At 40.4% G+C, this 22,176-nt stretch overlaps 1 protein-coding gene across 1 annotated transcript; it reads left to right on the top strand.

The window, feature by feature from the left end:
• The first annotated feature begins 892 nt into the window (after positions 1 to 892).
• Positions 893 to 19,045, top strand: LOC135542373 (charged multivesicular body protein 4b). Its single transcript, XM_064969300.1, has 5 exons — positions 893 to 1,234; positions 11,739 to 11,916; positions 16,793 to 16,907; positions 17,196 to 17,325; positions 17,623 to 19,045. The coding sequence occupies exons 1-5, from the start codon at positions 1,051 to 1,053 to the stop codon at positions 17,685 to 17,687; spliced, it is 672 nt and encodes a 223-aa protein (XP_064825372.1). The 5' UTR covers positions 893 to 1,050; the 3' UTR covers positions 17,688 to 19,045.
• The last annotated feature ends 3,131 nt before the right edge of the window (positions 19,046 to 22,176 follow it).

Below are 22,176 nucleotides of genomic sequence, written 5' to 3'. Positions count from 1 at the left end.
GTAGCCTATAACCTATTTTAGAGAAGTGTAATCATCACATATTGTTAGAGCTCTCATTGTCTGCTTATATGACCTCTTTATTCTTCCTATGGTTCTGACTTGGTGTACAGGGAGAACACTGTAAGAATGACCCATGTTCTGAATTATGTCGCTGTACATTTCAAAAGTGCAAAAAAAAAAGTTATATTGACAACGTCCATCCTAGCTCGCCCATTAATGTCTTAATCGAAATTGCAGGTAGCCTCTTATCCACTTGTCATCCCCCTTATGCCATAGTTTGTACATCTCAATTGTCATTAGAAACCACATTTGTTTAAGCAAGTCAACCATATCAGCTATGCTTTTTTTAAAGGCAGTAAATGAGACTGGATGAACTGTTTCGCTGCCAGACAAAACTCCGCTGATAGCAAGGTGTAGCAGTGGTAAGATGTTGGGACAGCTTCATGTAGGCCCTAACAGTTTGTGGGCTTTGCTGGCATGCATCCCACTTAATATTTGTTGTTATTGCCACATCAAGATTTGCATGCTAAAATCGCTATTGCAACAGGGCCATGGTCTATAAGCTTTTGCTTCAAATCAAATTGTATTTGTCACATATGCCAAATACAACAGGTGTAGACCTTACAGTGAAATTGCTTACATACAAGTCCTTAACCAACAATGCGTTTAAAAAAAAAAGTGTTGAGTAAAAAAAAATAGATAAGTAAAACATTTAAAATAAAAGTAACAAATTAGTAATCCATTTGTAAAGCAGATGTGTACCCATACTGGCAGATCAGTGATCTACTTTCTGTTGGAGGAATACTGTGAAGGCATCATTAACATAGGAACATGTGAAACATTTTACTTTTTCCCTCTCATTACGTCATTGACCCACGCCCTGGTGACGTGCTGACATCACGAGGCCTGGTTGGAAAGAGGAAGAAGAAATAACAACAACAGCAGCTCTGCTGGGCGAGTGACAGCGAGAGAGAAAATACGAGACTAGTTGAATCCTGTTAATTGCTATAGAATTTGTAATATCAGTTGCTGTTATTATTCGGCGCAAATATGTCTTTGTTGGGGAAGTTATTTGGCGCTGGAGGTAAAGGTGGGAAATCTGCTAGCCCTCAGGAGGCGATCCAGCGACTTCGAGACACTGAGGAAATGTTGACGAAGAAACAGGACTTTTTGGAGAAAAAGATTGACCAGGAACTCATCACTGCGAAGAAGAATGGCACAAAAAACAAGAGAGGTGAGACCTATGAGAAATACGGTTTTATCATGCCATGTTCAACTACTATCTTAAACTCGGAACCTCCCCACTAGTTAAAATTAACGTTGTATTTGCACAGAGCTTCTTATACTATAGCATAGTTGATTCTGGTACCTTCAACTGGGAAACTCCGAGCTCGTGTTTCTAAAACGAGTTTCCAAGACGGAAATGTCCTAGTTCCGAGGAGCACGTGAACGCGGTATGATTAGCTAACTGGCTAGTTTTTTTATCCAACAACTTCACAGGAAGAACGAAGTACCACAGCCACAAAGTCAATAGGCTATATCGTACAAATGTAATGGATTTAGCTAACTTCAAGCAAAGACGGTATAGTGGGGGGGGGGGGGGGGGGGGTAGGTAACCCTAGTCCAAGAGTTCCACAGGCACTTCATGGTTTTGTTTTAACCAAGCTGGAACGTTTTTATTTAACCTTTTATTTAACTAGGGTAGTCAGTTAAGAACAAATTCTTATTTTACAATGACGGCCTACCCCAGACGACCCTGGGTCAATTGTGCGCCGCCCTACAGGACTCCAGATCACGGCAAGTTGTGATACAGCCCCGGATCGAATCAGGGTCTGTGGTGATGCAGTGCCTTAGACTGACCGTTGCGCCACTTGAGACCAGGTATGTTGATTATTAATCGATCACTGAACTGATCAATTCTAGTCGGACCAAATCCTGCAGTACCTGCGACACTCCAGCAACTGGGTTGCCAATCCCTGCAATACAGTATCGAGATATGCAGAAACTGCTTCTCCAATAGAAATGGTCGTCACTAGATACCACAGCCACAAAGTCAGAAGGCCTGCCTACTCAACCAATCTGTTCAAGGAGTATGATAACGTTTATTTCGGCTTGCGGTTCACGTTAAACGACCAATCAGATGAGGCCGTGTGATGACGTGTGTGCAGGGGAAGAGGAGAGACATTTTATTTTATCTAGTGATCATCAATGATTTGGTTATTAGGTATAATTAAACTAACCGTTCCAAATGCAAGGTGGTAATCGGTAATGTATGCAGACGACACTCAGTCAGATCCATTAGTATTTGGATAGTGACACAATTTGCCTCATTTTGGCTCTGTACACCAGCACAATGGAATTGAAAGGAAACTTTCAAGATGTGCTTAAAGTGTCGACTTTCATCTTTAACGTAAGGGTTTTGTCAAAATTACTGTATGAACCGTGTAAGAATTGCAACCATTTTTATACATAGCCCCCTGATTTTAGGGGCTCAAAAGTAATTGGACAAACTAACAATAATAAATTAAATTGTTTTGATACTTGGTTGCAAATTCTTTGCAGTCAATGACTGCCTGAAGTCTGGAACCCATAGACATCACCAGATGCTGGGTTTCTTCCCTGTTGATGCTGTTGAAAGTCTGCACTTTCAGCTCATATTCATTATTTGTGGTAGACAGCTAAAATAATAACTTGGTCAATGTCCAAATATTTATGGATCTGACTGTATGTATGCCATGGCCCCAACTATTGACCAAGCTATGTTTGGCAACAAGCTCAGATTGCAGCTCTAACAGAAAACACTGGTTTGTTTGAAACATGTACTTAATGCGGTAAAGACTATATACATTTTGTTTTCTAATTCTCCCAAACATTTTTCAGATGGACTACATATTTATTCATTGGATGGTTCTCCCATCGATCGGGTCCCCAGCTATAAATATCTAGGCATTTGTATTGACTAATATTTAAAAAAAACATATGGATGAGCTAGTTAAAAAGCTAAGATTTAAAGTGGACTTTAAAAAATATATATATATTTTTATCTTGCTTCAATCTGCTTCCCGCTATTTAGAGAGCACAGTCAACTTTCCTGCCAGTTCTTGACTATGGTGACATCATTTACCAGATTGCAGCAGTCACTACTCTTAAACCTTTGGATGCCTTCTACCATAGCGTCATTTGAAATACTCACCACTGCATCCTGTACCTAAGGGTTGGCTGGTCTTCATTAAAGTCCCTTAAATCGCTTAAATATTCCCTTTTTGTTTACAAGGCTCTACTTCACGAGATTCAAACTTATCTAACTTTGTTGTTAAAGTATAAAAACATGAGATGCTAAACACATTCACAGGGTTGAGGTTCCTCAGGTCTCCACTGGACTAGGTAAATCCACTTTTAATTTTAATGCACCTCATTGCTGGAACCAACTAGAAAATACATTACAATTGGATTTTCTGGTGCCATTTGGGAAATTTTAAGTATTGATTTTGGGACTTTTGTACTGAGAAATGTATGGGGTTTTTTCTTGAAAAATTGTGTTGTGCTGTATTTTAGTAGTAATTTAAAGCTGCAATATGTAACTTTTTGGCATCCTGGCCGAATTCAAATAGACATTTTAGTTATAGATCTGTTTTGTATTTGCATCTTTTACTTTCGGTTTTGTACACCAGCTTCAAACAGCTGAAAATATATTTCACAGTGGTTTAGATGGTACAATCATTCTCTACACTCAACTTGATTGTTTTGTCACATAAACTGAAATTAGGCAATCTGTTAGAATTTTAGCAACCAGGAAATAGTTGAGTGATTTCTGCATAGTGCATTTTTAACCTTTTTTTGTTTTTAGAAAAGTGTTTCTCTCTGATATGAAATATGTTCCTTATGTTTCCAAAACTGTATAGCAACTGATGCGTTTTAACGTTCAGAATGAGCGATTTGGGCTCTTAACAAAACTCCCCCAGCCAGAATATACTATCTTCAATAGGCGCTATTTAGCTATTGCACTTTACATATACATTTAAGTCATTTGGCAGACGCTTGAGCGAGTTAGAAACTTCCTTCAAACCGCATGCAGTGACATAAAAATGAATCTGACTCTGGGAAAGTAGTAAAAGGGCCTCATTGCCAAAATCCCGAAGTATCGCTTCAAAACAGGAAAGCAGATAATGTGGGTGACGTTTATTATAGCCCTGCAGTCCACCTTGGTATTTTTTAACCAGTTTCCGTCTCTGTACAAAAGCATGTTCTTCAAGCTATGGAAGACGGCAAAATATTAAATAATAACTGATTGGACTTACAGTGGGGAGAACAAGGAATACCTAGGATAGGATAAGTAATCCTTCTCACCCCCCCCCCCCTTAAATGATTTAGATGCACTATTGTAAAGTGGCTGTAAAGTGGCTGTTCCACTGGATGTCAGAAGGTGAATTCACCAATTTGTAAGTCGCTCTGGATAAGAGCGTCTGCTAAATGACTTAAATGTAAATGTAAACAAGTATTTGATATACTGCCGATTTGCAGGTTTTCCTACTTACAGCATGTAGAGGTCCGTAATTTGTTTTTTAATCATAGGTACACTTCAACTGTGAGAGACAGAATCTAAAACAAAAATCCAGAAAATCACATTGTATGATTTTTAAGTAATTCATTAGCATTTTATTGCATGACATACAGTGGGGCAAAAAAGTATTTAGTCAGCCGCCAATTGTGCAAGTTCTCCCACGTAAAAATATGAGAGGCCTGTAATTTTCATCATAGGTACACTTCAAACATGACAGACAAAATGAGAAAAAAAATCCAGAAAATCACATTGTAGGATTTTTTATGAATTTATTTGCAAATTATGGTGGAAAATAAGTATTTGGTCACCTACAAACAAGCATGATTTCTGGCTCTCACAGACCTGTAACTTTTAAGTGGGAGAACTTGCACAATTGGTGGCTGACGAAATACTTTTTTGCCCCACTAAGTATTTGATCACCTACCAACCAGTAAGATTTCCGGCTCTCACAGACCTGTTAGTTTTTCTTTAAGAAGTCCTCCTGTTCTCCACTCATTACCTGTATTAACTGCACCTGTTTGAACTCGTTACCTGTATAAAGACACCTGTCCACACACTCAAACAGACTCCAACCTCTCCACAATGGCCAAGACCAGAGAGCTGTGTAAGGAAATCAGGGATATAATCTTAGACCTGCACAAGGCTGGGATGGGCTTCATGACAATAGGCAAGCAGCTTGGTGAGAAGGCAACAACTATTGGCGCAATTATTAGAAAATGGAAGAAGTTCAAGATGACGGTCAATCACCCTCGGTCTGGAGCTCCATGCAAGGTCTCACCTCGTGGGGCATCAATGATCATGAGGAAGGGTAGCCTAGTGGTTAGAGCGTTGGATTCGTAACCGGAAGGTTGCAAGTTCAAATCCCCGAGCTGACAAGGTACAAATCTGTCGTTCTACCCCTGAACAAGCAGTTAACCCACTGTTCCTAGGCCGTCATTGAAAATAAGAATTTGTTCTTAACTGACTTGCCTAGATAAATAAAGGTTTAAAAAAAGAAAGAAGAAAGGTGAGGGATCAGCCCAGAACTACACGGCAGAACCTGGTCTATGACCTGAAGGGCGCTGGTACCACAGTCTTAAAGAAAACCATTAGTAACACACTACGTCGACATGGATTAAAATACTGCAGCGCACGCAAGGTCCACCTGCTCAATCCAGCGCATGTCCAGGCCCGTTGGAAGTTTGCCAATGACCATCTGGATGATCCAGAGGAGGAATGGGAGAAAGTCATGTGGATGGGTGCCATGTATCGGATGGATGGGGCCATGTATCGCGAGATCTTCGCCAACAGCCTCCTTCCCTCAGTAAGAACATTGAAGATGGGTCGTGGCTGGTTCTTCCAGCATGACAACAACCCAAAACACACATCCGGGGCACTCTAAGGAGTGGCTCCGTAAGAAGCATCTCAAGGTCCTGGAGTGGCCTAGCCAGTCTCCAGAGCTGAACCCAATAGAAAATCTTTGGAGGGAGCTGAAAGTCCGTATTGCCCAGCGACAGCCCCGAAACCTGAAGGATCTGGAGAAGGTCTGTATGGAGGTGCAGTGTGTGCAAACCTGGTCAAGAACTACAGGAAACATATGATCTCTGTAATTGCAAACAATGGTTTCTGTACCAAATATTAAGTTCTGCTTTTCTGATGTATCAAATACTTATGTCATGCAATAAAATTACAAATTAATTAAAAATCATACAATGTGATTTTCTGGATTTTTGTTTTAGATCCCGTTTCTCACAGTTGAAGTGTACCTTACAGGCTCTAACCAATGGTGCCAAAAAAAAGTGTGGGTGTGTAAAGAAATAAATAAAACAGCAGTAGAAAGACATTTGAAAAAAGAGTATAGCAAGGCTTATAGAGGTAGTATGTACATGTAGGTATCGTTAAAGTGACTGTGCATATATGATGAACAGAGAGTAGCAGAAACGTAAAAGAGGGGTTGGCGGGTGGTGGGACACAATGCAGATAGCCCGGTTAGCCAATGTGCGGGATCACTGGTTGGTTGGGCCAATTTAGGTAGTATGTACATGAATGTATAGTTAAAGTGATTATGCATATAAGATAAACAGAAAGTAGCAGCAGCGTAAAAGAGGGGTTGGTTACCATTTGGTTACCTGTTCAGGAGTTTTATGGCTTCAGGGTAAAAACTGTTGAGAAGCCTTTTTGACCTAGACTTGGCACTCCGGTACCTCTTGCCATGCGGTAGTAGAGAGAACAGTCTATGACTGCGGTGGCTGGGGTCTTTGACAATAACATGTATGTTTAAGTTTATTTTGTAACGCTCGCGAGGAGAGGTCTACTGGTAAATCGGAATGGACGATTTTTAATTCGGGACAATTTCAAGTTTTCATAACAATCGGAAATCGGTATTTTTGGACACCGATTTGACCGATAAAAAAAAAAAAAAATATATATATATATATATATATATACTTTTTTTTAAATCGGTGTCCAAAAATACCGATTTCCGATGTTGACTCCAATGCTTTCCACAGTTGTGTCAAGTTAGCTGGATGTCCTTTGGGAGGTGGACCAGTCTTGATACACATGGGAAACTGTTGAGTGTGAAAAACCCAGCAGCGTTGCAGTTCTTGACACTCAAACCGGTGCGCCTGGCACCGACTACCATACCCTGTTCAAAGGCACTTGTTGGATTCTAGCTTGAAATATATACTTATTCATGTAACTATACTTGAACTACTTTACATGTATAATGTTATTGTCAAATCTCATGGATCCTATGGAGAGGGCCAAAGGGTAACAGTCTGGTTTCAGTCACTGATAAGGTTTGATAGCCGTGGATTAGGGAGGAGTGAGGAATGTGGGCCGGGGTCATGTCAGATGAAATGACAAGGAACAGTTCTATTACACACACCACCTAAGTTTCTGCCTAGCAATAGAGATGTATTGGCTGTATAGACGAGCAAGGAGGAGACTCAGCCTAATATATATATATATATATATTACACCTTTTATTTATCCTTTATTTAACTAGACAAGTCAGTTAAGAACACATTCTTATTTTCAATGACGGCCTAGGATCGGTGGGTTAACTGCCTTCTTCAGGGTGGAAGAATGACAGAATTTTACCTTGTCAGCTCGGGGATTCGATCTTGCAACCTTGCAGTTAACTAGTCCAACGCTCTAACCACCTGCCTCTCATTGCACTCCACGAGGAGCCTGCCTGTTACGCGAATGCATTAGAAGCCAAGGTAAGTTGCTAGCTAGGATTAAACTTATCTTATAAAAAACAATCTATCAATTATAATCACTAGTTAACTACACATGGTTGATGATATTACTAGTTTATCTAGCGTGTCCTGCGTTGCATATAATCGATGCGGTGCATATTCGCGAAATAGGACAGTCTTGCTCCAATATGTACCTAACCATAGACATCAATGCCTTTCTTAAAATCCATACACAAGTATATATTTTTAAAACTGTATATTTAGTTAATATTGCCTGCTAACCTGGCTCGTTGCGAGCTCTGTGAAGGCAGTATCTTCCTAACAAAGACAGGTAGCCTCAAAATATTTTTTGTTGAACAAGTCATTGCATGTATAGATTTTTTTTTTTACTTGACTTCAGACTTGACTTGACTTAACTTGTGACTCGACTTCCTCTTAAGAATGAATGATTTACTTGACTCAAGGCTCGACCTGTCCTACTTGGGACTCGACTTGAGACTCGGACCATGTGACTTGAGACTTGCTTGTGACTTGAATAGTGACTTGGTCTCATCTCTGCCTAAAGGAATCATGTACTAGGGTTGGGCGATGTCAACCTTTGTCCTATCATGATTATGCTACAATTGGATGCATAATCATGACGAAAGATAATGTTGTTGAAAGCCTGTGCAGAGGCTATGTTGAGGCAAATCTTTCCTAATATTCCTCTCTGGTGGAAACAGCTTCAGTATGGAACAGGTGTGTCTGTGTAGAGTGCACATGAAGGAAATTGAGGGAGAGGCATGCCACTCATGCTGCAGTGTGGGAGGGTGCCGCAGCAGGGGAGGGAACAGTGGCATAAAAAGTACCCAATTGTCATACTTGAGTAAAAGTAACGATGCCTTAATAGAAAATGACTCAAGTAAAAGTGAAACTGAAATACTACTTGAATAAAAGTCTAAAAGTATTTGGTTTTGCATATACTTAAGTATCAAAAGTAAAAGTGTATAAATATTTTCAAATTCCTTATATTAAGCAAATCAGACTGCACCATTTTCTTGTTTTTTTTTTATTTTTGGATGGTTTTGGAGCATGCCCTGGCTAATTTACATAAGACATAATTTACAAGCGAAGCATTTGTGTTTGGTGTGTGTGCCAGATCAGAGGCAGTAGAGATGACCAGGGATGTTCTCTTGATGTGTGTGAATTGCACCATTTTCCTGTCCTGCTAAGCGTTTAAAAAGGAAACGACTACTTCTGGGTGTCAGGAAAAATTTATGGATTAAAAAGTACATAATTGTCATTAGGAATGTAGTGATGTAAAAGTTGTCCAAAATATAAATAGTGAAGTACAGATTAGCCCAAAAAACTACTTTAGTACTTTCAATTATTTGTACTTAAGTAATTTACTGGGATGGAGCGGTGTGTGTGTGTGTGTGTGAGGAGCAGAGTGGACAGGAGAGGGAGAGACACAGTAGCCAACAAAGCAATGCCAATTTAATGTTATGTATCATCCCATTTGACAATGCCTGGCCTGACTACATCAAATCCGAGTAACCTAGAGAAGCTAGTTTAGCAAGCGAGAAAATTTTTTGTTCCTGAATTTTAATCCCATTTTGCATTGAGTTCTCACTTCACTTTCTACACATGGAACTAATTTTGACAATAGTGCCGCTCTGATTGCCTGGCAAAAACAACAATCTACATGTGAAGGCTACCGGACTTCCGACATTTGAGAGAGAAACAATCTACAGTACCAGTCAAACGTTTGGACAAACCTATTCATTCAAGGCTTTTTCTTTATTTTTACTTTTTTCTACATTCTTGAATAATAGTGAAGACATCAAAACTATGAAATTACACATGGAATCATGTAGTAACCAAAAAAGTGTTAAACAAATCAAAATATATTTTAGATTCTTCAATGGAGCCACCCTTTGCCTTGATGACCGCTTTGCACACTCTTGGCATTCTCTCAACCAGCTTCATGAAGTAGTCACCTGGAATGCATTTCAATTAACAGGTGTTCCTCGTTTAAAGTTCATTTGTGGAATTTCTTTCCTTAATGCATTTGAGCCAATCAGTTGTGTTGTGACAAGGTAGGGGTGGTATACAGAAGATAGCCCTATTTGGTAAAACACCAAGTCCATATTATGGCAAGAACAAATAAGCAAAGAGAAACGACAGTCCATCATTACTTTAAGAAATGTCAATGAATTTTAAGAACTTTGAGAGTTTCTTCTTCAAGTGCATTTGCAAAAACCATCAAGCGCTATGATGAAACTGGCTCTCGTGAGGACCGCCACAGGAAAGAAAGAACCAGAGTTACCTCTGTTTCAGGGGATAATTTCATTAGTTACCAGCCTCAGATTGCAGCCCAAATAAATGCTTCACAGAGTGCAAGTAACAGACACATCTCAACATCAACTGTTTAGACGAGACTGCGCGAATGGTCGAACCACTAAAGGACACCAATAAAATGAAGAAACATGCTTGGGCCAAGCAACACGGCCAATGGACATTAGACCGGTGGAAATCTGTCCTTTGGTGGTTCCCACCCTGTATGGAGGAGGCGTGGGGGTGTTTTACTGGTGGCAATGTGATTTATTTAGAAGGCACACTTAACCAGCATGTTTACCACAGCATTCTGCAGCGCTACACCATCCCATCTGGTTTGGGTTTAGTGGGACTCATTTGTTTTCCAACAGGACAATGACCCAAAACAGGCTGTGTAAGGGCTATTTGACCAAGAAGGAGAGTGATTGAGTGTTGTATCAGATGACCTGGCCTCCACAATCACCCAACCTCAACTAATTTGAGATGGTTTTGGATGAATTAGACCGCAGAGTGAAGAAAAAGCAGCCAACAAGTGCTCAGCATATGTGGGGAACTCCTTCAAGACTGTTGGAAAAGAATTCCAGGTGACTACCTTGTGAAGCTGGTTGAGAGAATACCAAGAGTGTGCAAAGCTGTCAAGGCAAAGGGTGGCACTTTGAAGAATCTCAAATATTATTATTTTATTTTTTTAACACTTTGTTTACTAAATGATTACATATGTGTTATTTCCTAGTTTTGATGTCTTCAGTATTATTGTACAATGTAGAAAATAGTAAAAAATAAAGAATGAAGTAGGTATGTCCAAACTTTTGGCTAGTACTGTTGTCACAATAATTTTGCTATCTCAATGGTTGAACTCAACTATCACTCAAGCTTTGTCTATTTCACAGAGGTTGTAAATCTCCGGTTAATAAAGAATTAGACAGTCTCAGATTCTGCAATAGATCAATCCTTTATTCAGAGAGCGCTCTGTCTTCAAAATGAGAACACAATCTTTCTATAGCGCACACACAGAAATGAATTCGCATCAGTTGAAACTCCACCTCTCTTTAGATGGGCTGTTTTTTTCCAAAGTTCACATACATTGTTTATCAACCTTCTGCAACATGTTTCATCATCTTCTGCAAGCCTAGACATTTCTAACAGTTTTTCTCCCCCCAAGGGTGGGGAGGCCTATTTCCAGTTATTAGTTTTACCGTTATCACAAGTCGACAGTTCAGTTGTCCTTGAATGTCTCAACTATACCCAGCTCATATTGCGAAACAGTAACACAATGGCCTAGTCACACACCTTATTGGATTTTGACTCTAACACATTTAATTTTTAACATACAAATTATTCTATCAACTGTATATATTGTTGAGTTTAGTCAGGTATTTGAACCATGTCTGAAATTAGTTCTAGGGATGTTCAAGGTAAGATGTGATCTAGAAATCTACAAGCTACGAAGTGAAAGCATCTTATCACATCTAAGATACTTCAGATAATGTCTCGACTCAATTAAATACCTATTGTAAGCCTACACAAGGTCTCTCAGTGAATACAGAGTTAAACGACTCAAATGAATATATTTTGTATTTCCTCTTGCAGTGCTATAGGCTTATGCTGCTCCATTAGTATTCCCACCCCACATATCCTCTCACAGTTGTCTCTCCTTCCTCTCCTCTTGCATCCAGCTGCTCTGCAGGCATTAAAACGGAAGAAGAGGTACGAGAAGCAGCTGGGCCAGATCGATGGCACGCTGTCCACCATCGAGTTCCAGAGGGAGGCGCTAGAGAACGCCAACACCAACACCGAAGTGCTTAAAAACATGGGCTTTGCTGCCAAGGCCATGAAGGCAGCCCATGAAAACATGTAAGGGCCACCTCCACTTCTGTTTCACAAATGCTCCATGAAAGACACACACACACCCACACCTCCAAGAATGCAACAGAGTGCCTCTGTTGACCCAGGCCCACATTGTTCTACTTCATATTTGTCTAGTAAAAAGCATGAGGTGATCCACCCACAAATGTTTAGATGTGTTGACTAACAGAGAGTAAACTGTATGAAAAGAAAGTCACACACTATATTCAGTGCATTTGGAAAGTACTCAGACCCCTTGACCTTTTCCACATTTTATTACGTTACAGGCATTTATAAAATGGATTAAATCTACACACAATCTACACACAATACCTCATAATGACAAGTCAATAACCGTTTTTTAGAATAAAAAAATAAAAAACGGAAATATCAAATCAAACTTTGTTACATGCGCCTAATACAAGTGTAGACCTTACCGTGAAATGCTTACTTACAAGCCCTTAATCAACAGTCCAGTTCAAGAAAGAGTTAAGAAAATATTTACCAAATAAACTAAAGTAAAAAATAAGTAAAAAGTAACACAATCAAATAACAATAGCGAGACTCTATACTGGGGGTACCGATACTGAGTCAATGTGCGGGGGTACAGCTTAGTCGAGGTAATTTGTACATGTAGGTAGGAATGAAGTGACTGCATAGATAAGTAACAACGAGTAGCAACAGTGTACAAAACAAATGGGGGGGGGGGGGTGTCAATGTAAATAGTCCGGTGGCCATTTTGAGTAATTGTTCAGCCATCTTATGGCTTGGGGGTAGAATTTTATTAAGGAGCCTTTTGGTCCTAGACTTGGCGCTCCGGTACCGCTGGCCATGCGGTAGCAAAGACTACAGTCTATGACTTGGGTGACTGGAGTCTTTGACAATTGTTTGGGCCTTCCTCTGACACTGCCTATTATATAGGTCCTGGGTGGCAGGAAGCTTGGCCGCAGTGATGTACTGGGCCGTACGCACTACCCTCTGTAGTGCCTTACAGTTAGATGCCGAGCAGTTGCCATACTCTGCGGTGAAGCAACCGGTCAGGATGCTCTCGATGGTGCAGCTGTAGAACTTTGAGGATCTGGGGACCCATGCCAAATCTTTTCAGTCTCCTGAGGGGACAAAGGTGTTGTCATGTCCTCTTAACAACTGTCTTGGTGTTTTTGGATCATGATAGTTTGTTGGTGATGTGGACACCAAGGAACTTGAAGCTCTCGACCCATGACAGCCCCGTCGATGTTAATAGGGGCCTGTTCTGCCTGCCTTTTCCTGTAATCCACGATCATCTCCTTTGTCTTGATCACGTTGAGGGAGAGGTTGTTGTCCTGGCACCACACTGGCCGGTCTCTGACCTATAGGCTGTCTCATCGTTGTCGGTGATCAGGCCTACCACTGTTGTGTCATCAGCAAACTTAATGATGGTGTTGGAGTCGTGTTTGGCCACGCAGTTGTGGGTGAAGAGGGAGTACAGGAGGGGACTAAATACACACCCCTGAAGGGCCCCAGTGTTGAGGATCAGTGTGGCAGACGTGTTGTTGCCTAACCTCACCCCCTGGGGGCGGCCTGTCAGGAAGTCCAGGATCCAGTTGCAGAGGGAGGTGTTTAGTCCCAGGGTCCTTAGCTTAGTGATGAGATTTGTGGGCACTATGGTGTTGAACGCTGAGCTGTAGTCAATGAACAGCATTCTCACATAGGTGTTCCTTTTGTCCAGGTGAGAAAGGGCAGTGTGGAGTGCGATTTGGTCATCTGTGGATCTGTTGGGGTGGTATGCGAATTGGAGTTGGTCTAGGATATCCAGGAGGATGCTGTTGATGTGATCCATGACCAGCCTTTCAAAGCACTTCATGGCTACCAACGTGAGTGCTACGGGGCGGTAATCATTTAGGCAGGTTACCTTCACTTCCTTGGGCACAGGGACTATGGTTGTCTGCTTGAAACATGTAGGTATTACAGACTCGTTCAGGGAGAGGTTGAAAATGTCACTTGCCAGTTGGTCCGGGCATGCTTTGAGTACACGTCCTGGTAATCCGTCTGGCCCTGAGGTTTTGTGAATGTTGACCTGTTTGAAGGTCTTGCGCACATCGGCTACGGAGAGCGTTATCACACAGTCTCGTCCAGAACAGCTGGTGCTCTCATGCATGCTTCAGTGTTGCTTGCCTCGAAGCGAGCATAAAAGGTATTTAGCTCGTCTGGTAGGCTCGCCTCACTGGCCAGCTCGTGTCTGGGTTTCCCTTTGTAGTCTGTAGAGATGAAACGGTATGAACATTTTAATCTCACAATTATTGTGACCAAAATTATCACGGTTATCAGAATTATCGCAGTATTGTTAATGTTCTTGGAATGTTCAAACAACAAATAAAATTAGCAGCACTATGCACTTTGTGTGCATAAGCATTAAAATAATAACATTACCATTCAAGATGCCACCATGTGGCCATGAGGTAAAAGTTTCCCTAGTGCCGGTTTAAAAGAACACAACCTTAAGTAAATCAAGTTAACAAACAACAAATAAACATAGCAGCACTCACTTTGTAGTGAGGCACAGCAACCTTAATCAGCCTCAGAAAGCCTGGCCTCTCAAAAATTTGAAATGACATATTCTTTGCAATGTAATATGAAAGGGCTGCAGTGAGTTCTTGAGCATTTTTTGATGTGGGTGCATAAGCAGCCTGCCTTTCACTGGGTCTGTCTGCTGCATGCCCACTCTGTAAACAAGGGAATAGCAAATGTATTATTATTGGTGTTACATTTTATAATTATTATTATTATTGTTCACACACACAGTCTATCTTCTGTGTTGCTTTTGAGTATATTCAATGTCCCCATGCACAATTTCCATAAATACAAAGTAGACAGTGATAGTAATTGCAATGATCCCAACAATTGACATAAATACAGGAGTCTTGCATGGGAGTCTTGCATGGGAGTCTTGCATGGGAGTCTTGCATGGGAGTCTTGCATGGGAGTCTTGCATGGGAGTCTTGCATGGGAGTCTTGCATGGGAGTCTTGCATGGGAGTCTTGCATGGGAGTCTTGCATGGGAGTCTTGCATGGGAGTCTTGCATAGGAGTGTATAGTGTTTCTCCTGTTGGAACAACCAAGTCGACGTCTGCCGGATTTTAAATGAACAAAATATGTTGGTTGGGTGACTAAACTACATAATGTGTTATCGTGTGCATTGGGCGAATAGAGTCTGCAGACACACAACGCATACAGCAGCAGAACAACGTGTAGTGTTTTAGGTAACACTGAAAGCTTCAGTTTACATTATTGACAAGGTATTAGCAAGTTAGACAGACAAACCATTACATTTTCCCCCATTCCGATGTCCCCACATCATGCATTGAGCCAAAAGTTAACTTACCTTGCATTCGCTATAAAGTAGTGGGTGGTGGTCACGAAGATGACTCAAGAGATTTGAATTGTTACCCACTTTCACTGCGATTATTTTTTTAAATAATATATATTATTATTTTATTTTTTAAATATGTCCTGCAGACAGGGTGACCATCTTCAATTAAGTTTCCCTCAGCACTCTTGTAAAACCCAAAGTATGACCACACTTCAGATTTAGTTCTCTTAGAAGGCTGAAAAATCTCCCGAGCGCTGTCACTGCCTTCAGCCATGTTTTCACACAAAACAAAACCCACGTTACATGCTGCGCCTGCGTCAGACTGTTACTAACTTTGCTTTAGGCTGGACAGTATATGAGTTTTTCAAACCGTGGTAACCTAAACATTTTTCACTTTAGATTAGTATTGTGGAGTAACTACAATATTGTTTTCTCATATCACAACACGTACACTGTTTTAAAATAACCATTGATCTCATGGTCAAATCCCTGAGCATGTTCCTTCCTCTCTGGCAACTGAGTTAGGAAGGACACCTGTATATTTGTAGTGACTGGGTGTATTGGTACACCATCCAAAGCCTAATTTGTAACTTCACCATGCTCAAAGGGATATTCAATGTCTGCTTTTTGAATTTTTACCAATCTACCCATCAATGTCCTCCTTTGCGAGGCATTGAAAAACCTCTCTGGTCTTTGGTTGAATCTGTGCTTGAAATACAATTATCTGTATACCCTCAATCAATTATTGAATGTGTGGGGTAGTAATTCAATGTGTGGGGTAGTAATTAAAAAAGAAAACTATTACTGAATCCATGCAACCACTAGGCAGGGTAGCCTAGTGGTTAGAGCGTTGGACTAGTTACCAGAAGGTTGCAAGTTCGAATCCCCGAGCTCTGTCGAATCCTCAAATCTGTCGTTCTGCCCCTGAACAGGCAGTTAACCCACTGTTCCTAGGCCGTCATTGAAAATAAGAATTTGTTCTTAACTGACTTGCCTAGTAAAATAAAGGTAAAATTAAAAAATTACAATTGTGTAATTTGTTAAGCCCATTTTTACTCCTGAGCTTATTTAGACATTTCAGCTTTTCATTTATATTAATTCTGAAAAATGTTCAAACAAAATTCCACTGACATTATGGGGTATTGTGTGTAGATCTGTGACAAACAATTTCAATTTAATCAGTTTCAAATTCTGTCTGTAACACAAAATGTGGTAAAAATAAAGACGTGTAAGTACTTTCTGAATGCACTGTAGAGTATGCAACTTTCTTTTAATACTTCATGTGTGTGACAGGCACTTTGCATTCTAAATAATGTAATAAAATGCTAACACCAATTTCTGCTGTAAGGTTGATTTTCACTTTCCATCTCCTAATTATTTTTAATGTAATTTCATCATTGCAGCTCATGGTGTAGTAATGTCAGAAATGGCTTGTGCTATAAAATCTTTCAGAATGCCACTGTTATTCTTTCCTGAATTTGCTATGAATGATGTCCATTGCAAATTAAAGGTTTTTTATTTTATTTTTTTCCACAGGGACATAGACAAAGTGGACGACTTAATGCAGGACATCACAGAGCAGCAGGAGCTGGCACAAGAAATCTCTGACGCTATTTCTAAACCCGTAGGGTTCGGAGAGGAATTTGATGAAGTAAGATAAAACTAAGAAGCTGAGTGCGCATGTCTCAATTTTTCCATACCAAAGGGTTAGTGCAATTCGGTATCATTGGTACGTCCCTCCCCTGAACCTTAACTTCAACCCTTAACCATTTTAAATGTCAACTTCAATGGGGTAGGGACATCCCAAAGATCACGGATAGGACTCATACCGAATCAGGCTGCAGTCATCTACTATCGTTGTTGTTATTAAATGTATCCTTATCTTCTTTGGATATGTAGACATGTCTAGCCCCTAATGACATTATATTTGTTTGTTTAGGATGATCTCTTGGCGGAATTGGAAGAACTGGAACAAGAGGAACTAGACAAAAACCTGCTAGAAATCGCAAGCACAGAGAATGTACCGCTGCCAAATGTACCCTCTACGTCATTACCTGCAAGACCAGCAGGTAATGGATATATTGGCTTAGCCACTCAAGCTTAGCCTCCTTTAAAGCTAGCTAATATCTCTTAAGATCACTGGCAGGAATTTAATTTAATGCCTTTGTTTATAAAATACTGTATGTGGAGATGAGGAGGGAGAGAGAAAATGTACACAATAATAATTTGGTGCGATACCCAACATGAAACACTGAAAAGTCAATGTAATTGTCATACATTGTAGCATATGCTACCTCAGTCTTTATTTATAGGCAGATTGAAAAATCTTTCTTACTCTATTAAATGAATGTGGTTCATTCTTACAGTACAGAAGAAGCAAGAGGAAGATGAGGATGACATGAAGGATTTGGAGGCATGGGCCGCCAACTAGCCACTGCTGTTACTCCATAGCTGCTATAGGTGGAAAAGAAAGACTATGGTTTAGTGTGATGTGTTTTAGTATTTGGGGAAGGAATAGAATAAACAGAGACTTAAAAAAAAAAGACTAAACATCAGCTTGACAACCTTTTGCTTACTGTCAAGCTCAATCTCCTATAGAGGGGCAATGGCATGTTGTACCTTTCACCACCAAAAGCCCCAAATCTCTGGAGCAACCAAACAGGAAAGGCTCATTTAAAAATGTGTTTTTCTGTGCGTTCCTCACCTTGTTCTCATCTGGAAAGCATTGCTGCATTTCCTCCTTCTCTTAGCCCACAAAATATATTTTGAAGAGGAAATATAAAAATGACTCCTCAAAACCTCCATGTAGAATTTCTAATACCTCAAACCGTTAATGTGTAGTGCAAAAAGATATTACAATATCCTGTATTCCTTTTTGTTGTTTATGCACAATCAGTCGTGTTCAAATGGCAATCAGCTGTTCTTGAATCTGTTTGTAAAAATATGCACTTAAAATACACCTATTGTACATGATATTTATTAATATCAATTTCCAGCTTGGAGAATTTGATTCCCATTTGCAGGGCTGTTGGGTTTAAATGAGCTTTTGGCTGGATTTATTGAACTATATCATGAGTATCCTTCCAGATACTCTGGCTTTCACACAGGCAGATAACTATGAGGAAAACTCCACATGGTGTCCTTGAAATTCTTCTCTGCGTGATGGTTCACACGTTTCTGTATCTTTGAAGTGAATGAATCTAACCGAACCTACAACTAGTTACATTTTGCAAACACAATGACAATTCTCTTGAAATATGTTTGTGCTATATCTGTTCTGGTTTGTGTAACTGAAGTGACTGTGTGAGTGACAGTATGCGCACCTCTGAGGTTGTTTGTTCATTTTCATCTTTAAGAGACATTAACACTAGAGGAGGTTTTAAAAAGTTGTTTTAGGGTTTTTGCTTTTCAGAGTTATGTATTATTTTTGTTTAATGATATGCTGTTGTGTGTAGGAAGAGATAATTGATTGTATTTAAACTCTAGGCAGTCAGGTCTATTTAACATCATGGCTTTCTGAGTTTGTGAACTTACCCCATTATTTTATAGTTCACCGTGGTGCTTCAGATGTTTTCAAATTTAAATTTTTCTTCTTTCTTTTTTTCTGTCTAAATTTAACTAATGTGGTATGACCACATTTGTTATGTCTGACATGGTCTGTGTGTTTGTATAAGGGGCTGTTTTGTGCAGTCTGGTTCCTATTTTTGTTTGGTCTGTCTTCCTACCATGCCTATCACAACTTGCCCTTGTTCTAATGGTATGCCTAAATTAAACCTTTTGACAAATGTGCTTTTTTGTTATTTTTTTACTAAGAATATCTGTGCATTACTTTATCAAGTACTGTTGGTCAGAGTTATGGCAAGAGCTTGTGATGAGATCTATACTATTGAGAGGGTTCATGTAATAGTAAGTGTTAGGTCAAGGGTTATGGTTGTGCAAGGGCTATTCTTAGGCCACAGTCATCTGCTGACAAAGTCTGAGATTATGTAGCATGTATAAAATGAAATAAATTACAAAATGGAAAAGATTCATACAATTTGTTTTGGAATAGCATGGAACTACAGTAGTACTGATGTTTTATTACCTTAACCTTATTTTCCCCAAATATAAAGAATTAGTTCAGTCTTCTAATGAGCTTGTGCACAGCCCTGTCAATATCTTTGTTTGCATACCACTGTGTTGCTTGTGAAAAAAGCTCTGAGGCGGTGTCAGTTTTATAAGCTCCATTACTGTAATGTACCTCAAGGTATAATTTTGTGTCGCACTTCCTTTGAAAGTTGCATACATGCACCTTCATGAGTGTCATGTTGTGATAAGTGACATAAGGCACTTCAATAAAACATCCACGTCATTAGTTCTGTAGTTTCCATGGTGCACTAGTAGCAGCCTAAGCAGAGCGCTCCTGTAAATATGTTCATATACAATTATTTTTGTGTTTCATCCATTTTTAAATCCGCTGTTTTGTTTTTGATGACATTAAGTTTTGCTGGATATTTCTGGTGGTTTTGACACACAGATTTGCTGATGGACTGACAGAACAACTATTTTTGGCTTGGCTGGCTGGCTAGCTGTCTAATTGTTTTTGTTTGAAGGATGCTTCTGGACACTACCCGCTTTTTTGTTCCACCTGGCTGCTGGTTCCTGATCTTTTGAAAACATCAATTGAAGAGTCACCTGAAGCTTGAGAGGAATGGGAGATGCAATAAAGGAATGCAGTTCTGAGGCAGAAAGCCAGCCTGAATTCATGGACTAAACGTAACATAGTAAATGTAAGTACGGGACCCTCAAATTAGTATGATACGCTAGATGACCAAAAGCAAGTGGACACTTGCTCGTTAAACATCTAATTCCAAAATCATGGGCATTAATATGGAGTTCATCCCATATTTACTGCTATAACAGCCCCACTCTTCTGGGAAGGCTTTCTACGAGATGTTGTTACTTTGCTGCAGGGACTTGCTTCCAGTCAGCCAAAAGAGCATTAGTGAGGTTGGCTAAGTAGGCCTGGTTTGCAGTCGGCGTTCCAATTCATCCCACAGGTGTTCAATGGGGTTGAGGTCAGGGCTCTGTGCAGGCCAGTGAAGTTCTTCCACACCGATCTCAACAAACTTTCTGTTTGGACCTCGCTTTGTGCACGAGGCCATTGACATGTTGAAACATGAAAGGGCCTTCCCCAAATTCTTGCCACAAAGTTGGAAGCACAGAATCATCTAAAATGCCATTGTACGCTGTACCGTTAAGATTTCCCTCCACTGGAACAAAGGGGCCTAGCCCGAACCATGACCAACAGCCCCAGATCATTATTACTCTTCCACCAAACTTTACAGTTGGCACTATGCATCCTCCAACCCAAGATTCGTCCATCGGACTGCCGGATGCATCACTCCAGAGAACGTATTTCCACTGCTCCAGAGTCCAATGGCGACAAGCTTTACACCTCTCCAGCCAACGCTTGGCATTGTGCATGGTGATCTTTAGGTTTGTGTGTGGCTGTTCAGCCATGGAAACCCATTTCATGAAGCTCCCGACGAACAGTTATTGTGCTGACGTTGCTTCCAGAGGCAGTTTGGAACTCGGTACTGAGTGTTGCAACCAAGGACAGACAATTTTTACGCACTTCAGCACTCGGCGGTTCCGTTCTGTGAGCTTGTGTGGCCTACCACTTCGCAGCTGAGTGGTATTGCTACTAGACGTTTCCACTTCACAATAACAGCAGGGCAGAAATATGATGAACTGACTTGTTGGAAAAGTGGCATCCTATGACAGTGCCACGTTGAAAGTCACTGAGCTCTTCAGTACGGGCCATTCTACTACCAATGTTTGTCTTTGATTTTATATACCTGTCAGCAACGGGTGTGGCTGAAATAGCCAAATCCACTCATTTGAAGTGGTGTCCACATACAGTGGATTCGGAAAGTATTCAGACACCTTGATTTAGAATAAAGTTGTAACGAAATGTGGAAAAAGTCAATCTACCTACACACAATACCTCATAATGACAAAGCAAAAACAGGTTTTTATAATTTTTTTCAAACATGTTAAAAATATGGAACTGATGGCATGTTTACAATATTCAGACCCTTTACTCAGTGCTTTGTTGAAGCACCTTTGGCAGCGATTACAGCCTTGAGTCTTCTTGGGTAAGATGCTACAAGCTTGGCACACCTGTATTTGGGGAGTTTCTCCTATTCTTCTCTGCAGATTCTGTCAAATTTTGTCAGGTTGGATGTTGTTTCACAGCTATTTTCAGGTTTCTCAGAGATGTTAGATCAGGTTCAAGTCCGGGCTCTGGCTGGACCACTCAAGGATATTCAGAGACTTGTCCTCAAGCCACTCCTGTGTTGTCTTTGCTGTGTGATTAGGGTCATTGTCCTGTTGGAATCTATTTTTTATTAATTTAACCTTTATTTAACTAGGCAAATCAGTAAAAGAACAAATTATTTTTTCCGACGGCCTACCAAAAGGCAAAAGGCCTCCTGCGGGGACGGGGGCTGGGATTAAATATATAGATATATATATGACAAAACACACATGACAAAAGAGACAAAACAACACCTAAGACAACAACATAGCAAAGCAGCAACACATGACAACACAGCATGGTAGCAGAACAAAACGTGGTACAAACATTATTGGGCACAGACAACAGCACAAAGGGCAAGAAGTTAGAGACAACAATACATCACGCAAAGCAGCCACAACTGTCAGTAAGAGTGTCCATGATTGAGTCTTTGAATGAACAGATTGAGATAAAACTGTCCAGTTTGAGTGTTTGTTACAGCTTGTTCCAGAACGGGTGTTGTATGTGGAGGATGAGGGATGCAGTAGATATCTCAGATAGGGGGGAGTGAGGGCTAAGAGGGTTTTATAAATAAGCATCAACCAGTGGGTCTTGTGACGGGAAGGTGAACCTTCGCCCC

Source organism: Oncorhynchus masou, chromosome 6, assembly GCF_036934945.1.
Source record: "Oncorhynchus masou masou isolate Uvic2021 chromosome 6, UVic_Omas_1.1, whole genome shotgun sequence".
Lineage (NCBI taxonomy): Eukaryota > Metazoa > Chordata > Actinopteri > Salmoniformes > Salmonidae > Oncorhynchus > Oncorhynchus masou.
The sequence above is the reverse complement of the archived record's forward strand: the minus strand, read 5'-3'. Positions and strand labels throughout refer to the sequence as shown.

Coding starts and splice junctions, on each gene's coding strand:
- LOC135542373 (XM_064969300.1), top strand. CDS start 1,051: ATGTCTTTGTTGGGGAAGTTATTTGGCGCTGGAGGTAAAGGTGGGAAA. Junction 1,235..11,738: donor TGGCACAAAAAACAAGAGAG/GTGAGACCTATG, acceptor TCTTGCATCCAG/CTGCTCTGCAGGCATTAAAA. Junction 11,917..16,792: donor AAGGCAGCCCATGAAAACAT/GTAAGGGCCACC, acceptor TTTTTTCCACAG/GGACATAGACAAAGTGGACG.